Source organism: Pongo pygmaeus, chromosome 18, assembly GCF_028885625.2.
Source record: "Pongo pygmaeus isolate AG05252 chromosome 18, NHGRI_mPonPyg2-v2.0_pri, whole genome shotgun sequence".
In the NCBI taxonomy this organism is placed as follows: Eukaryota; Metazoa; Chordata; class Mammalia; order Primates; family Hominidae; genus Pongo; species Pongo pygmaeus.
In genome coordinates this window covers 1,345,690-1,360,392 of record NC_072391.2, presented here as the reverse complement: position 1 = coordinate 1,360,392, position 14,703 = coordinate 1,345,690, and the positions used below count along the sequence as shown (strand labels likewise).

At 58.5% G+C, this 14,703-nt stretch overlaps 1 protein-coding gene across 1 annotated transcript; it reads right to left on the bottom strand.

Annotated features, from left to right (window-relative positions):
* Window positions 1-1,865: 1,865 nt before the first annotated feature.
* LOC129016008 (tryptase delta) lies at window positions 1,866-4,686 on the bottom strand. The gene is made up of 5 exons (XM_054454875.2): window positions 4,445-4,686; window positions 4,120-4,291; window positions 3,745-4,010; window positions 2,585-2,748; window positions 1,866-2,514 (listed from the first exon to the last, which is right to left on the bottom strand). The coding sequence occupies exons 1-5, from the start codon at window positions 4,524-4,526 to the stop codon at window positions 2,350-2,352; spliced, it is 849 nt and encodes a 282-aa protein (XP_054310850.2). The 5' UTR covers window positions 4,527-4,686; the 3' UTR covers window positions 1,866-2,349.
* Between the last annotated feature and the right edge of the window lie 10,017 nt (window positions 4,687-14,703).

Sequence of the window (14,703 nt, the reverse complement as noted above, 5' to 3'; positions counted from 1 at the left end):
AAACTGAGGCAGGAAACTCACCGGACGTGGAGGCGCGGTGGGTGGGGGCTCGGGGGACCCAGGCCGGCGCGCTGCACGCTTCTCCTGTGCTGGGGCCTCCGTGTCCCCTGGCCCTGGCCTCCCAGGGCAGTGGTTAGGTTTAGGCTCCTGCCCTGACTCCCTCCTGTTCAGGGCGTCGGCATGGGTCCCAGAGCTCAGACACCGCCACGCAGGGCGAAACGGGAGTGGATGGCCACGAGAGGCCGAGCCCCCGGGTCCCAGAGCTCAGACACCGCCACGCGGGGCGAGACGGGAGTGGATGGCCGCGAGAGGCCGAGCCCCCGGGTCCCAGAGCTCAGACACCGCCACGCGGGGCGAGACGGGAGTGGATGGCCGCGAGAGGCCGAGCCCCCGGGTCCCAGAGCTCAGACACCGCCACGCGGGGCGAGACGGGAGTGGATGGCCACGAGAGGCCGAGCCCCCGGGTCCCAGAGTTCAGACACCGCCACGTGGGGCGAGACGGGAGTGCACGGCGGCGAGAGGCCGAGCCTCTGCATGGGGTGCCTTCCTGGGGCGCTTCCTCTAAGGGCCACGCCAGTGTGGGCAGGGAGAGCATTGCTCTGAGGGGCAGGCGACGCCCAGAACAGCCCGGTCCCTCCTCCCCACAGTGTTCATTCTGCACCTGGACTGGGCAAACTCAGAGCCCAGACCCCAGGCTGCAGGTCAATGTGTGGTTCCGGCGTCCGCTCCCCCGGGCCCCCAAAACCAGGGGCTTCCTCCTCTGCCCCTGTGCTTCCGGGACCTCTGCAGGGCAGAGAAGAGGTGGAAGGTCAAAAGGGAGGGTCTGGGGAGGCTCCTGGCTCCTCCGCAGAAGTTTCCGCAGGTGAGCGGCTGGGGGACTGGCCTTCACCCTCCCACCCGCCCTCGCCCGCCCTGCCTGTCACTCCCGGGGGTGAGGGTGGGGGGAACCCCCCAGGGCAAGGGCTTCAGGGCAAACCCAGGCTCTGAGCCTCCGCGCAGAAACCACATCTGGGTTTATAATTTCTCCCACGTCCCTGGTCTTTCCAGAGTGGGGCAGAGCAGAGCAGGTAGGGGCGCTCTGGTTGGGGGAGTCACCGCACTTCAAGGCAGTGGGGGAAAGACTCCCGGGGTGTGGATGGGGAGGGCACTGCCCTTTCTTTCCCGGGGAGCTGGCTCCCTCTGACACTCCTCACGCTTCCCTTCCTGGGAGAAAGCGGGGAGCCCCAGGCCAGGTTGCCGGCTGCTCTAAACCCAGGTGAGACCTGCTGGACACAGCCCAGAGCCTCAGGGGACGTGACCACAGCCCGTGTCCCAGGGCGCTCTCGGCGGGGGTCCAGGGTCCAGCTGTACCCCGCCACCTCCCAGGGGGCTCCTGGGCCTCCCACACTGCCCTGGCTCCCTGGGCTTTCTAAGACAGGTGGGGGGCAGTGATCAGTGCCATTCCCAAGTCCTCTGAGCCACATCCCTGCCCAGCCGGACCCCGCTGGACCCTGCTCTGCCCTCGCAGTGTTCAGAGTTCCTCCCTTGCAGCTCCTGATGTGTGCGACTCACAGGACCCCAAGACCCAGATGGGAAGCTGAGGACTCAAACCCTCAGCGCGGCTGCGGCAGGCTTCCGTGTTTGACAGAGAAATCGCCTCCGTCTGCCGGGAGGAGACCGAAATTAATTGCTCCTCCTCCAAACTGGGAGCCACCTGTGCCCCCACTCGCCAACCAGGGCTGCTGAGGAGGCCCCGCCCCACAGTGACTAGTTGTGCCTCGGGGGCCAGGACCCTGCAGCTCCCACAGCTGCCCCAGGCCATGCCTAGACTCTTCCTTCCCCGTGACACCTACAGCCAGAAACACAGTGACGGCCACACCTGCTTTCCATCATGCACTTTAATGAGAGCAGCACTAGGGAGGATGGGCGTCCACCACCAGCTGCCTGGGCAGGGGAGGGCCGGAGGGGCCAGGAGGGGCGGGCTCAGGATGCGGGAGGAGGCTCAGGATGGAGGAGGGGGCTCAGGATGGAGGAGGGGCTCAAGAAAGGGGAGGGGGCTCAGGGTGGGGGAGGGGGCTCAAGAAAGGGGAGGGGGCTCAGGGTGGGGGAGGGGATCGAGAAGGGGGCTCAGGATAGGGGAAGGGACTCAGGATGGGGGAGGGGGCTCAAGAAAGGGGATAGGGCTCAGGACAGGAGACGGGGCTCAGGATGGGGGAGGAGACTCAGGATGGGGGAGGGGGCTGGAAAAGGGGAGGGGGCTCAGGATGGGGGAAGGTGTCGGGGGCAGTTGCCGCCTGGGTAGAAAGCAGTGGTGTTTTGGACGGGAGGGGCTGGCCCTCCAATGACCCAGGTGGCCACCCCAGGCCTGGCTCAGGGCTTCTTGGGGACGTAGCGGTGGATCCAGTCCAAGTAGTAGGTGACCCGGGTGTAGATGCCAGGCCGGTTGGGCTGGGCACAGCTCTCGTCCCAGCTGACCACGCCTGCCTGCAGCCAGGTGCCATTCACCTTGCACACCAGGGGCCCTCCGGAGTCGCCCTGGGAAGGTCAGAGGTCAGCGCTCGCCGGCCAGGCTCCAGGAGTCAGGGTGGGGGACTCAAGGGCCCACCTGGCAGGAGTCGTGCTTTTCGCTCCCCGCACACAGCATGTCATCGCGGACTATTTGAAAGCTGTCACCCGTGTGGAGGCCAGTGTGATATTCTGCGTCGCAAATGTGGTTTTCCACTATGGGGACTTCCACCTCCTTCAGCGGGTACGGCGGCGGCAGGCGCACTGTGGGTGGAGGGGGGCGTGGAGCTGGGGCTGGGGCCGGCTGGGTGCTGCTTCGTGGACTTGGCGGCCGTGTCATGGGCAGGGGAGATGGCACCACGGGCCCAGCACTGTTCTGTGCCTGCAGCCCCGGGGAAGGGGCGGTGAATGCAGGCCAGGCCCCTCCGCTGAGGCTGGTCCTGGGTCCCTGGCCTCATTTAAGCCCCATCTGGGGAAGGGAGGGGAGGGCCCTGGAAGTTGCCAAGCTGGGCTCCATGGCACGGGGGTGCAGAGCCCGGGCCCGTGTCTCCCCCTGTGCTCAGCTGACTTTGGTCTGGGCTGGGCCCATGGTCCACGGTTGGCCCCAGCTGAGGGGAACACAGGGCGCTGGGCTCAGCTTCCCCTCTGCGTGGGGCGGAATAGCAGGACTGTGGCTCAGGCCCCTTCTGAGTGACCCAGAGGTTATAGCCCAGGGCTGCCGCTCAGGCTGTACCCCAAAGCTTTGCTCTGAATTGTGGATAAAATGCGGACAAGACCTTCTAGAAGCGAAAATGTGCCTCATGGAGGGTCACAGTGAGCTTCGTCCAGCCCCCCACAGCACTGCCACGACCCCGATTCCCAGGCCCCTGCGTTGTCTGTGGCAAAGGGATGGAGGGCAGGCGGGTCTCCTCCCAGCACCGGTCTCTCTCCCTCCAGCAAGACCCCTGTGTGATTTCTCTCTCCACATAGCAAGTCCGTGACGTACAAACTTTTGATGCACCCTTTCAGGCAACGGGAAACCGAGGCACAGAGGTGCTAAGGGACTTGCTCAATCCCCGGGGTGGGGGATGCCCAGGCCCTTTGGATTCACCGTGTCTGCTCAGGGCACCTGCTGCCTCTCGCCACCGCCTGCTCCATCCATCCTGGCCTCTAGAGTCCCCCTCCCTGAGCCACCCCGAGGGACCTGTCACCCCAGGGGCTGGCCTGTGGCTGTGACCTGGTGCCCACCTGGCCCGACCTCCCGCTGTCCCCAACACCCACCATTATTGTCCACGTCACCCCAGCCGGTGACCCAGCACGGTGTCCCTGCGGGGAAGGTCTCCGAGGCAGGGGGCAGGGTGACTGTGTGGACGTTGCTGGAGACGTTCACGGGCTCCTCCAGCTCCAGCAGGGCAATGTCCGCCCCGGTCTGGATGATGTAGAATTGTGGGTGCATGACGATCCTGCTGACCGGCAGCAGCTGATCCTGGTAGTAGAGGTGCTGCTCCCGCAGTTGCACCCTGAGGGCGGCCAGATCCTTGACGTCCCTAGGCAGCAGAGGCTCCCACTCAGGGCCCTGGGCAGCCCCCAGGAGCACCCGGGAGCCAGGGCACATATCCAGCCTTTGCCCACCCCTCCAGGCCCCAGGAGACTCACGGTCCCACGCAGTGCGCCGCGGTCAGCACCCACTGGGGGTGGATGAGAGAGCCCCCACAGGAGTGCATCCAGTATTGGCCGTGGACTCTCAGGCTCACCTGCCAGGGCCACTTGCTCCTGGGGGCCTCCTGCCCCCCGACGATGCCCACTCGCTGCAGGGCCTGGCCTGGGGCTGGGGCAGGAACCAGGTCAGGACCAGGAAGCAGCCCCACGCCTGGGCCCAGCCCTTCCCCGTGTGGGGGCCAGTCCGGCCTCCCCAGAACCCACCCAGGCCCTGACCTGTGGAATGTGGTGAGGGGCAGAGTGGACCCCGGCTGGGACTCACCAGGGGCCGCGTAGGCCGGGCTTGCCAGGACGGGCAGCGCCAGCAGCAGCAGGCTCAGCATCTGGGGAGCAAGGAGGAGCATCGTGGGCCTGGCCGGGCCTCACAGGGCAGGGCTGGGGGCTACAGATTGTGGGGTGAAGAATGGAGCTGGGACAGGGGGACCGGGGTGGGTCCAGGCCTGCGGGCCTGGGTCTTGGTATTCTGAGTCTGAGGCTGGGCCACTCTGCTCCAGGTGATGCTGATGTCAGGGTCTCTGAGAGTGGGGACTTACCCTGGCCGCTCCCTGTTCTTTCTATCCAGTGGGCTGTCTCCTCCCCATTTATCCTTCCAGATCAGGACGGGGCGGAGGAGGGGTGCTGGGCCCTCCCATCCAGACTCGGAGGAAGTGGATGACTCAGACCCAGGGCCCCCGTGTAACACGTGCCCGTGCCACCCCGATGCCCTCTGTGTGTGGGGCTGCCAGGCAGGCCCCGCCGAGGGCTGAGCACTGGAGGCTCGCAGCTCCACCTGTCAGCTGGTGGATCCTGGCACCGGAACGCACCACCTTCCCGCTGGTGGGATCTTCTTCTGCCCCTGTCTCGGTGCCAGGAGGCCTTCAGGCATAGCTGCACCCAAGTGGCCTGGCTGCCCATGCTACAAGACCAGTCACCCCTGAAACCTGTTTCCCCAAGAGGGACACGGGGCAAGGAACTCATGTCCATGGGCCACATTCCAAGAGACGGGAAGGTGCCCACGGGGTGGGGACATGATGGGTGTCACCGCTCCTACAGACTCCGAATCCACGGGGGTGGGGCCAGCCCTCCTCGACTCACTTGGTGGGGGCTCACATGAGACCCCCTTGTCAGATGGGGAAACAGCCTTGAGAGGGGACAGCACCAAGTGTCCTCGGCCAGGAAGGGGCCCTGCTCCCTGTAAGAATTAAAGAAAGAGGAGAGAAACACGAAGGGTGGCCTCACAGTCAACAGGGACAGGTTTATTTTAAGTAAACCTGAGAGGGGCGTCTGGCTGAGTTCGGTCAGAGCCACACTCTCTTACAGACGAAGAGTTTTTAAGGATTGAGAGCAGGAGAGCGTATCAGAGGCTTGGACTGCTTCTGTGTCTCTTTGTTGTGTTAATCTGGGAGGGAGATTGTGTGTCTGTTCCCATACATCTTCCTGCAGCTGCAGGCATACGGCTTACCCCCGAGTCTGCTTTTATCTTCCCCGTCTTAGTGCACTTGAAGGGAAAGGAAGGTGGTTATTAAGGCCCACTGTTTTACTGGGGCCCATTGTATGAGGGTGAAGTTTGGCAGTTAGCCAAGAGACTTTCCCTCCACCTCCCTCTGTGCTCAGCCTGCCTTATCTGCTCTTTTAGGCTGCGTGCAGTTAGAAGAGAAGTGATTTCTTTGAAATGCAGGAGGCTGGAAAGGGAGCTGGAACTGAAAGTGGCGGTGTTTGTCCGAGATGAGGGTGCTCCTGCTCTGTCACTCCCAACCCCCGTATGAGACCCCAGTCCTCCTACGAGTCCTCAATGTCCACCTCTGGGGCTGTCTGTGCAGGTCCCCTGGTCTGCGGGTGCCTCGTTATCGTGGAATCTGTTTCATCTACAGAGGGAGGAGCAGACGGGAGTGCGGGTGCGACCTCAGGAGACCAAGCCCAGCTCCCCATGGACTCACCCCCAACTTCAGCCGCAGCTCCCCATGGACTCACCCCCAGCCCCAGCCCAGCTCCCCATGGAATAGTCCCAGCCCCAGCTCCCCATGGACTAGTGCTAGCCCCGGCCTCAGCTCCCTGTGGACTTGCCCCCGGCCCCAGCTCCCTGTGCTCTCCGTCCCATCCAGCGCTGACACTGTCCCTGCAGGTCCATCCACCCCACCTCCCGACTCCCCTGGGCCTGCTGGTCACTGGGGCCTCCAGCCCACCTCCTCCCCTTCTGAGCCCCAGGACCCCCTGCCTGCCCCCCAACCCCCAACACAGGGCCACTCCGGGGCTCCTCCTGCCCCGACCCTCCCTGGGACCAGCCTGGTTTGGGGCTGACTCTGCACAGTGGGGCCATATCCATCTGGACTCTTTCCAGGCTGCATCCCCCCGGGGGACAGGCAGGGGTGGCCCAGACCACTCCTGCTCATGACCCTGCTTCTCTTCCATTCTCCGGGCAAACTCCCCAGAGGCCTCCACCTGCCCCCGTGATGAGTGATGAGTGAGTGAGTGAGTGAGTGAGTGATGAGTGAGTGAGTGATGAGTGAGTGAGTGATGAGTGAGTGATGAGTGAGTGAGTGATGAGTGAGTGATGAGTGAGTGAGTGATGAGTGAGTGAGTGATGAGTGAGTGATGAGTGAGTGAGTGATGAGTGAGTGATGAGTGAGTGAGTGATGAGTGAGTGATGAGTGAGTGAGTGATGAGTGAGTGAGTGATGAGTGAGTGATGAGTGAGTGAGTGATGAGTGAGTGATGAGTGAGTGAGTGATGAGTGAGTGATGAGTGAGTGATGAGTGAGTGAGTGATGAGTGAGTGATGAGTGAGTGAGTGATGAGTGAGTGAGTGATGAGTGAGTGAGTGAGTGAGTGATGAGTGAGTGAGTGAGTGATGAGTGAGTGAGTGAGTGAGTGATGAGTGAGTGAGTGATGAGTGAGTGAGTGGTGAGTGAGTGATGAGTGAGTGAGTGAGTGATGAGTGAGTGAGTGAGTGAGTGATGAGTGAGTGGTGAGTGAGTGATGAGTGAGTGAGTGAGTGATGAGTGAGTGAGTGAGTGAGTGAGTGATGAGTGAGTGAGTGAGTGATGAGTGAGTGAGTGAGTGAGTGATGAGTGAGTGATGAGTGAGTGAGTGATGAGTGAGTGATGAGTGAGTGAGTGATGAGTGAGTGAGTGAGTGATGAGTGAGTGAGTGAGTGAGTGATGAGTGAGTGAGTGATGAGTGAGTGAGTGGTGAGTGAGTGATGAGTGAGTGAGTGAGTGATGAGTGAGTGAGTGAGTGAGTGATGAGTGAGTGGTGAGTGAGTGATGAGTGAGTGAGTGAGTGATGAGTGAGTGAGTGAGTGAGTGAGTGATGAGTGAGTGAGTGAGTGATGAGTGAGTGAGTGAGTGAGTGATGAGTGAGTGATGAGTGAGTGAGTGATGAGTGAGTGATGAGTGAGTGAGTGATGAGTGAGTGAGTGAGTGAGTGAGTGATGAGTGAGTGAGTGATGAGTGAGTGAGTGAGTGATGAGTGAGTGATGAGTGAGTGAGTGATGAGTGAGTGAGTGATGAGTGAGTGAGTGAGTGATGAGTGAGTGAGTGATGAGTGAGTGAGTGATGAGTGAGTGAGTGAGTGATGAGTGAGTGATGAGTGAGTGAGTGATGAGTGAGTGATGAGTGAGTGAGTGATGAGTGAGTGAGTGATGAGTGAGTGGTGAGTGAGTGAGTGATGAGTGAGTGATGAGTGAGTGAGTGATGAGTGAGTGATGAGTGAGTGAGTGATGAGTGAGTGAGTGATGAGTGAGTGATGAGTGAGTGAGTGATGAGTGAGTGAGTGAGTGATGAGTGAGTGAGTGATGAGTGAGTGATGAGTGAGTGAGTGATGAGTGAGTGAGTGAGTGATGAGTGAGTGAGTGAGTGATGAGTGAGTGATGAGTGAGTGAGTGATGAGTGAGTGATGAGTGAGTGAGTGATGAGTGAGTGGTGAGTGAGTGAGTGATGAGTGAGTGAGTGATGAGTGAGTGAGTGATGAGTGAGTGAGTGAGTGAGTGAGTGAGTGAGTGAGTGAGTGATGAGTGAGTGAGTGAGTGAGTGATGAGTGAGTGAGTGATGAGTGAGTGATGAGTGAGTGAGTGATGAGTGAGTGAGTGATGAGTGAGTGGTGAGTGAGTGAGTGATGAGTGAGTGAGTGATGAGTGAGTGATGAGTGAGTGAGTGATGAGTGAGTGATGAGTGAGTGAGTGATGAGTGAGTGAGTGATGAGTGAGTGGTGAGTGAGTGAGTGATGAGTGAGTGAGTGAGTGATGAGTGAGTGAGTGAGTGAGTGATGAGTGAGTGAGTGAGTGATGAGTGAGTCAGTGATGAGTGAGTGAGTGATGAGTGATGAGTGAGTGAGTGATGAGTGAGTGAGTGATGAGTGAGTGAGTGATGAGTGAGTGATGAGTGGGTGATGAGTGAGTGATGAGTGAGTGATGAGTGAGTGATGAGTGAGTGAGTGATGAGTGAGTGAGTGAGTGATGAGTGAGTCAGTGATGGGTGAGTGAGTGATGAGTGAGTGAGTGATGAGTGAGTGGTGAGTGAGTGAGTGAGTGGTGAGTGAGTAAGTGATGAGTGAGTGATGAGTGAGTGAGTGATGAGTGAGCGATGAGTGAGAGAGTCAGTGAGTGCCAGCGTGGTTTCCTGGCCCCTGTGGAGGTTTCTAGCTGTGGCCCCGGGATCCAGCGGGAAGGACCCTGTCCGAGACCCTCGTGCTGTCCAGCCCTGGTCAGGGGGAAGGGAGCTGTGTTCTGGGTCCTGTTTTGCCCTGGCTGGGGCGGGGGTGGGCGTGGGGCAGGGAGCTGTGCTCTGGGTCCTGTTCTGCCCTGGCTGGGGCATGGGGCAGGGAGCTGTGCTCTGGGTCCTGTTCTGCCCTGGCTGTGGCGGAGCCCAGGCACGGGGGTCACTTCTTCATGGCACTGCAGGTCACTGTCCTGGAGCAGGAACCCAAATGAGAAGGATCGGGGACCTCTGAGATGCCCAGCGGAGGTGCCCTGGTGATGTCCAGAGAGCCGCTGCCAGGCAGAGCCAGCCACCAGTGGGGCACCGGGTGGAGAGTGGGGCTGGCTGCCCCCGGTGGGTGCGCTGCCCTGAACAAAAGGTGGGACCAGAGGGTGGGCCTCCAGGACGTCCTGTGCATACAGGTTTCTGGTCGCCTTCTCCTGGTGGGTGGTCAGGCAACTCTCCCCCCCATGCCTCAGTTTCTCCACACCAAAGAGGGGATCCCTGACCCAGAGGGTCTCAGCTGGACCCTCCAGCCTGGCCTGTGATTTGGATCTGCGGAGGGGGGCAGGAAAGTCCCGGGCACTGCCCAGGGCCCCCAATCAGCTGGGTCATCAGGCTGGGGCAGCCAGGACGGTTAGGAAGGGCCAACCCAGGCTGGGCCTTGGGAGACGGTCCCCATCTGATCTGCCGCGCGAGCACGGGACCTGCTGCCGGATGTGGGGACAGCGACTTCTCAAAGAGTGGGCTGTCACGGGAGCCTGAGCTGTCTCCAAAGGGCTGCTGGGCCTGGAAGTATTTCTGTGTCTTTTCTTTGTTTAAAATACACTTATTATCTTAGGACAGGTTTAGATTTATGGAAAAGTTTCGAAGATCGTATAACAGAGCCACCTGCGTGCCCCGGGCCCGCTTCCCATTCTTCCTCAGGAAAGGCTCATTGGCCATAACGGACGAACCAGCACGATTCGTTACATTAACTAAAGCCCGGAGCTTACTTGGATTTCCTTACTCTCCGTAACCTCCCGTTCCTGTCCCAGGACCTCACCCCGGATCGTCCGGTCTCCTCCGGCTCCTCTTGGCTGTGACCGTTTCTCTGGCTTCCCTTGCTTTTGATGACCTTGACGGTGTTGAGGAGGGTTGGTCAGCGATTTTGTAGAGTGCCAATCAATGGGGATTTGTCTGACGTTGTTCTCATGCTTAGCCTGAGGCCGTGGGTTTTGGGAGGAAGAGCACAGAGGTGAAGTGCCTTCCCGCCCGTATGGTGGGGTCGCGTGGGGTCGCATGGGGTCGCGAGCCGTCAACCTGATTTACCATGGGGCCCAAGCGTAGCTGGTTCCTCACCGTGCAGCCCTTCCCTGCCGACCTCAGTACCGCAGTGCCTGTGGTGGTGGGGTCGACAGCCATCAACCTGATTTACCCCCAGCTCAGGCATAGCTGGTTCCTCCCCGTGCAGCCCCTCCCTGCCGACCTCAGTGCTTCAGTGTTTGGAAGGAAGTCTCCTAAACAGCCAGGTGGGGGTTGGGGGTTCCACTGTGCTCCGCCTCCATGAGCGAGGAGGGCTGTGACATTATTTGAATTCTGCGTGGAGATTTGTCTCTTCCCCCCACTTATTTACTTATTCAACTATTTATTTATATCCGCATTGACTCATGAATATTTTTTATTTCTCTATCTTATTTTATTTATTTTTTGAGACAGAGTCTCACATTGTTGAGGCTGGAGTACAGCGGCACCATCTTGGCTCACTGCAACCTCTGCCTCCCGGGTTCAAGCGATTCTCCTGCCTCAGCCTCCTGAGTAACTGGGATTACAGGCACCTGCCACCATGCCCGGCTAATTTTTGTATTTTTAGTAGAGATAGGGTTTCACCTTGTTGGCCAGGCTGTTCTTGAACTCCTGACCTCAAATGATCCGCCTGCCTCAGCCTACAAAGTGCTGGGATTACAGGTGTGACAGCGGCCGGCTCATGGATATTTATCTTATACTTTGGTTATAATCCAGTAACATTTTATTTATTTATTTAGAGACAGGGTCTCACTCTGTCACCCAGGCTAGAGTGCAGTGGCGCGATCTTGGCTCACTGCAACCTCCACCTTCTGGGCTCAAGCGATCCCCCTGCCTCAGCCCCCCAAGTAGCTGGGAGTAGCGGCATGAGCCAACACGCCCGGCTAATTTTTGTATTTTTTGTAGAGATGCGGTTTCACCACTTTGGCCAGGCTGGTCTTGAACTCCTGACCTCAGGTGACCCACCCGCCTCAGCCTCACAAAGTGCTGAGATTACAGGCATGGGCCACTGTGCCCAGCCATAATCCAGTAATATTTTATTTTTATTTTTCTTAGAGACAGGGTCTTGCTCTGTTGCCCAGGCTGGAGTGCAGTGGCGCAATCGGCTCACTGCAGCTTCAACCTCTTGGATGAGAGGATTGCTTGAGCCCTGGGGGCCAAGGCTACAGTGAGCCCTTGACTCACAGCCAAGGCTGCAGTGAGTAAGACCCTGTCAAAAAAAAAAAGAAAGGAAGGAAGGAAGGAGGGAAGGAGGAAAACAAAGAAGGAAAGAAGGAAGGAGAGAAAGAGAAAGGAAGGAAAGAAGGAAGGAGAGAAAGGAAGGAAGGAAGGAGGGAGGGAGGGAAAGAAAGAAGGAAAGAAGGAAGGAGAGAAAGCAAAAGGAAGGAAAGAAGGAAGGAGAGAAAGAGAAAGGAAGGAAGGAAGGAAGGAGGGAGGGAGGGAGGGAAAGAAAGAAGGAAAGAAGGAAGGAGAGAAAGAGAAAGGAAGGAAAGAAGGAAGGAGAGAAAGAGAAAGGAAGGAAGGAAGGAAAGGGCATTTTCCCGTAGCTCCTCTGTACAGCCAGCCAGCCCTGAAGTAGCTGTGGGCATCCTACTGACATGTAATTCTCAATCGCCAATCCAAGTCCATCAACTCTCCCAACAATGTCCTTGGATCGAAAGTGTCCTGCCTAGGATCAGGAGCCACGCTGGGCTCTGGAACGGGTCCTCAGTCTTTCCTCAGCTCCTCTGACCCTGAGACCCTTGAAGATTTCGGGCCATCATTTTGTGGAGCGCTTCTCAAGCCAGGCTGATATTTTTTCACGATTAGATTGAGGGGATACCCGTTTGGCAGGAGCATCACAGGCCGGGCTCTGAGGTCTGCCTCCTGTCGAGGGCGTACACAGCCGACTTCTCCAGTTGCTGGGATGTCCACTCTCATCTCTTCAGCAAGGGCGTCTGCCCGGCTTCTCCCTAGGAAGCTGCTCCTTCCCCTTAGTGATGACTGCGTGTTTCGTGGGGAGATTCCTTGAGACCCTGTAACTAGCCAAGTTCTCATCAGACTATGTATTCATTTGCTTATTCATAACTGTACAGACTCATGGTCCCCTGTTTTATTCAATTATTTTAATTTCTTTCTTTTTCCCAATCATTTTTATCATATGCAAACTCGCCCTGATGCGGACACTGGGAGCTCCTGCGAGCTGGCTTCTGTGTCGTCTGACATGTCTCCGTCTCTGAACTTTTCCTCCTACAAGATTCTTCTGGGCTCCTCTGGTATCCACCTCCTGCGCCAGGCATTCCTCCAGGAAGCCCAGCTCCTGTCGGTGGCAAACGGTATTTAGAGACCACGATCTAGGCGAAGGGGTTGCCCATCGCTCTTGGGTGTTACCGCTCACAGCCCTTCTCAGGGGACAGAGCACACGTATGCACACACTTGATCCATGCACTCACACGTGCATTCACACACGTGCACATGCACGCACGCACTTGATCCATGCACTCACATGTGCACACAGATGCACCCTCACACATGCACACATGCACACTCACACATGCACACACTTGATCCATGCACACTCACAATGCACTCACATGCACGCACATGTGTGTACACTCACATGCACCTATGCACACACACCAATGTTCACATGCACACACGAACACACATGCACACACATTCACACTCACACATGCACACACACACATATGCACACTCTCACACACGCACACTCACACACTGACACACACACACTCCCACGTGCACATCTACACGGCCATGTCTATAATGAAAACCATGAGCTCTCACAGTGCCTCAGCTGTGGTTCCACCCCACAGGGCTTACTCTGCGTTTCCCCCTCCCATCGGTCTGCCTTCTCCAGCAGTGGGGAGCTGGTTCCACCCCCAATTCATTGATCTCATCAATCCCCCGTGTGCCCCCCACTCTGGGCCAGTGTGGCTGTGGCGCCCCAGGTCCACCCTGGGACCTGCCCCATGCTAGGCTTTAGGACAGACTCTATTGGAAGGAAAGGGAAGGGGTGGGGTGGAGATGTGAGCAGAGCTTGACTGTTTAAAAAGCTTCTGGCCGTTTCGGTGGGTGTGTAGTGGGCGCTCCCTGCGGCTTCACTCTGCGGTTCCCCAACGAGAGCAAGCTGATGAGCCAGGCTGGGCACGGAGGGTGGGGGTGCCGGAGCCCAGAAACGGGACCCCCCACCTCCTAGTCCTTGTCTTTTCTGCCCTCAGGGTGACTCGGGAGGGCCTCTGGTCTGCCAGGCGCATGGTTCCTGAGGGCAGGTTGGCGTCATGAGCTGGGTCAAGAGCTACAGCTGCGGGGACTGGCCACGGGCCTACACCCTCGTCTCTGCCTGTGTGAGCCGGCCCCACCGCCGCATCCCAGCATCGGGGGCTCAGGCGGCTCCCCAGGCTCCCCTCCCCGGGGGACTTCTTCCTCCTCCTCCAACTCGTCCTCCTCTTGGCTGTCTCCTGCTTCTGGTGGCTAAGTGACCTCTGGGCCAGCCTCAGTGGTTCTTCCTCCCCCGACTTCTGACCCTTGGCCCCTGACCTGCATGAGCCCCTCCAGCTCCCTCCTCCCAGAGGAGTGGAGGGCGATGGCCACAGCCTAGGCCTGGAGAGAGACCCCGCTCCAGGCCTGCACAGCCCCGGCTCGCACCCCAGTGCAGCCTCTTCTCCCCGTGGGAAACTGAGGCAGAGAGGGCGCCGTTACCTGCTACGGTCACACACTAGGCCTATCCCAGCCCTGGAAGTTCCAGGGCTCTGAGACCCGACCCAGCGGGCGGGTGGAGTGGGCGGAGCAGCCGGCTCCTCTCCGCCCCTTCCTCTCCCCTCCCCGCCCCTGCCCCGCCCCTCCCCGCCCCCGCACCGCCCTCCCGCAAACGCCCCGGCTTCCTCCCAGCGCCTGCCTCGGCCGCGCCCGGGCTCCGCTTTGCATGGTCAGGGGCCCCCTCTGCTGGAGACGCAGAGAAGTGCAGCGCCCCGGAGGGAGAGAAAGGTCTGTGGTCGCTGCATAGAAAATCCAGGAATAATGGACCCTGGAGTAATGGACTTAGCAGGGCTGTGAGAAACAAAACCAATATGCAAAAGTATTATTGTGTTTCTAAATGCCAGCCATGAATATTGGAAGATAAACGCGAACATCAATATCCTTTGCTACAGAATAAAAAAATCAAACACCAGGAATACATTTAATGGAAGGCATGCAAGATCTCTACACCAAAAAGTACAAACATTGCCGGGAGGAGATTTCAAAGCCCTACGTAGGTGGAGAGACAGGAACACGGGCCATTTTCATCACCCTAGAGGTTTCCTCACCTCTCGGTCACCTGCCTGAAGGGGCGGGGGGTAGACACCCTAGGGTGATACGTCTTGCTTTGGGCCATGGTTACACAGGTTTGGCAATCATCACAATTCATTGGACTGGACATTTCAGGTCTGTGCATTCTGTTTATTTAATTTTCTCTCAATAAAAAAATATATCTATACATTCAGTTCCCACTTGGACATACAAAGGGACTGGAAGTCAACCTCACAACCACATCGGAAACGCTGGGCCAACTGAAACTCAGCTGAA

Excerpts from the sequence above, each read along its gene's own strand:
- LOC129016008 (XM_054454875.2), bottom strand. The coding sequence starts at position 4,526 with ATGCTCCTCCTTGCTCCCCAGATGCTGAGCCTGCTGCTGCTGGCGCTG. Across the intron at positions 4,292-4,444 it reads CCCGGCCTACGCGGCCCCTG|CCCCAGGCCAGGCCCTGCAG; the intron begins GTGAGTCCCAGC and ends TTCCTGCCCCAG. Across the intron at positions 2,515-2,584 it reads AAAAGCACGACTCCTGCCAG|GGCGACTCCGGAGGGCCCCT; the intron begins GTGGGCCCTTGA and ends TGACCTTCCCAG.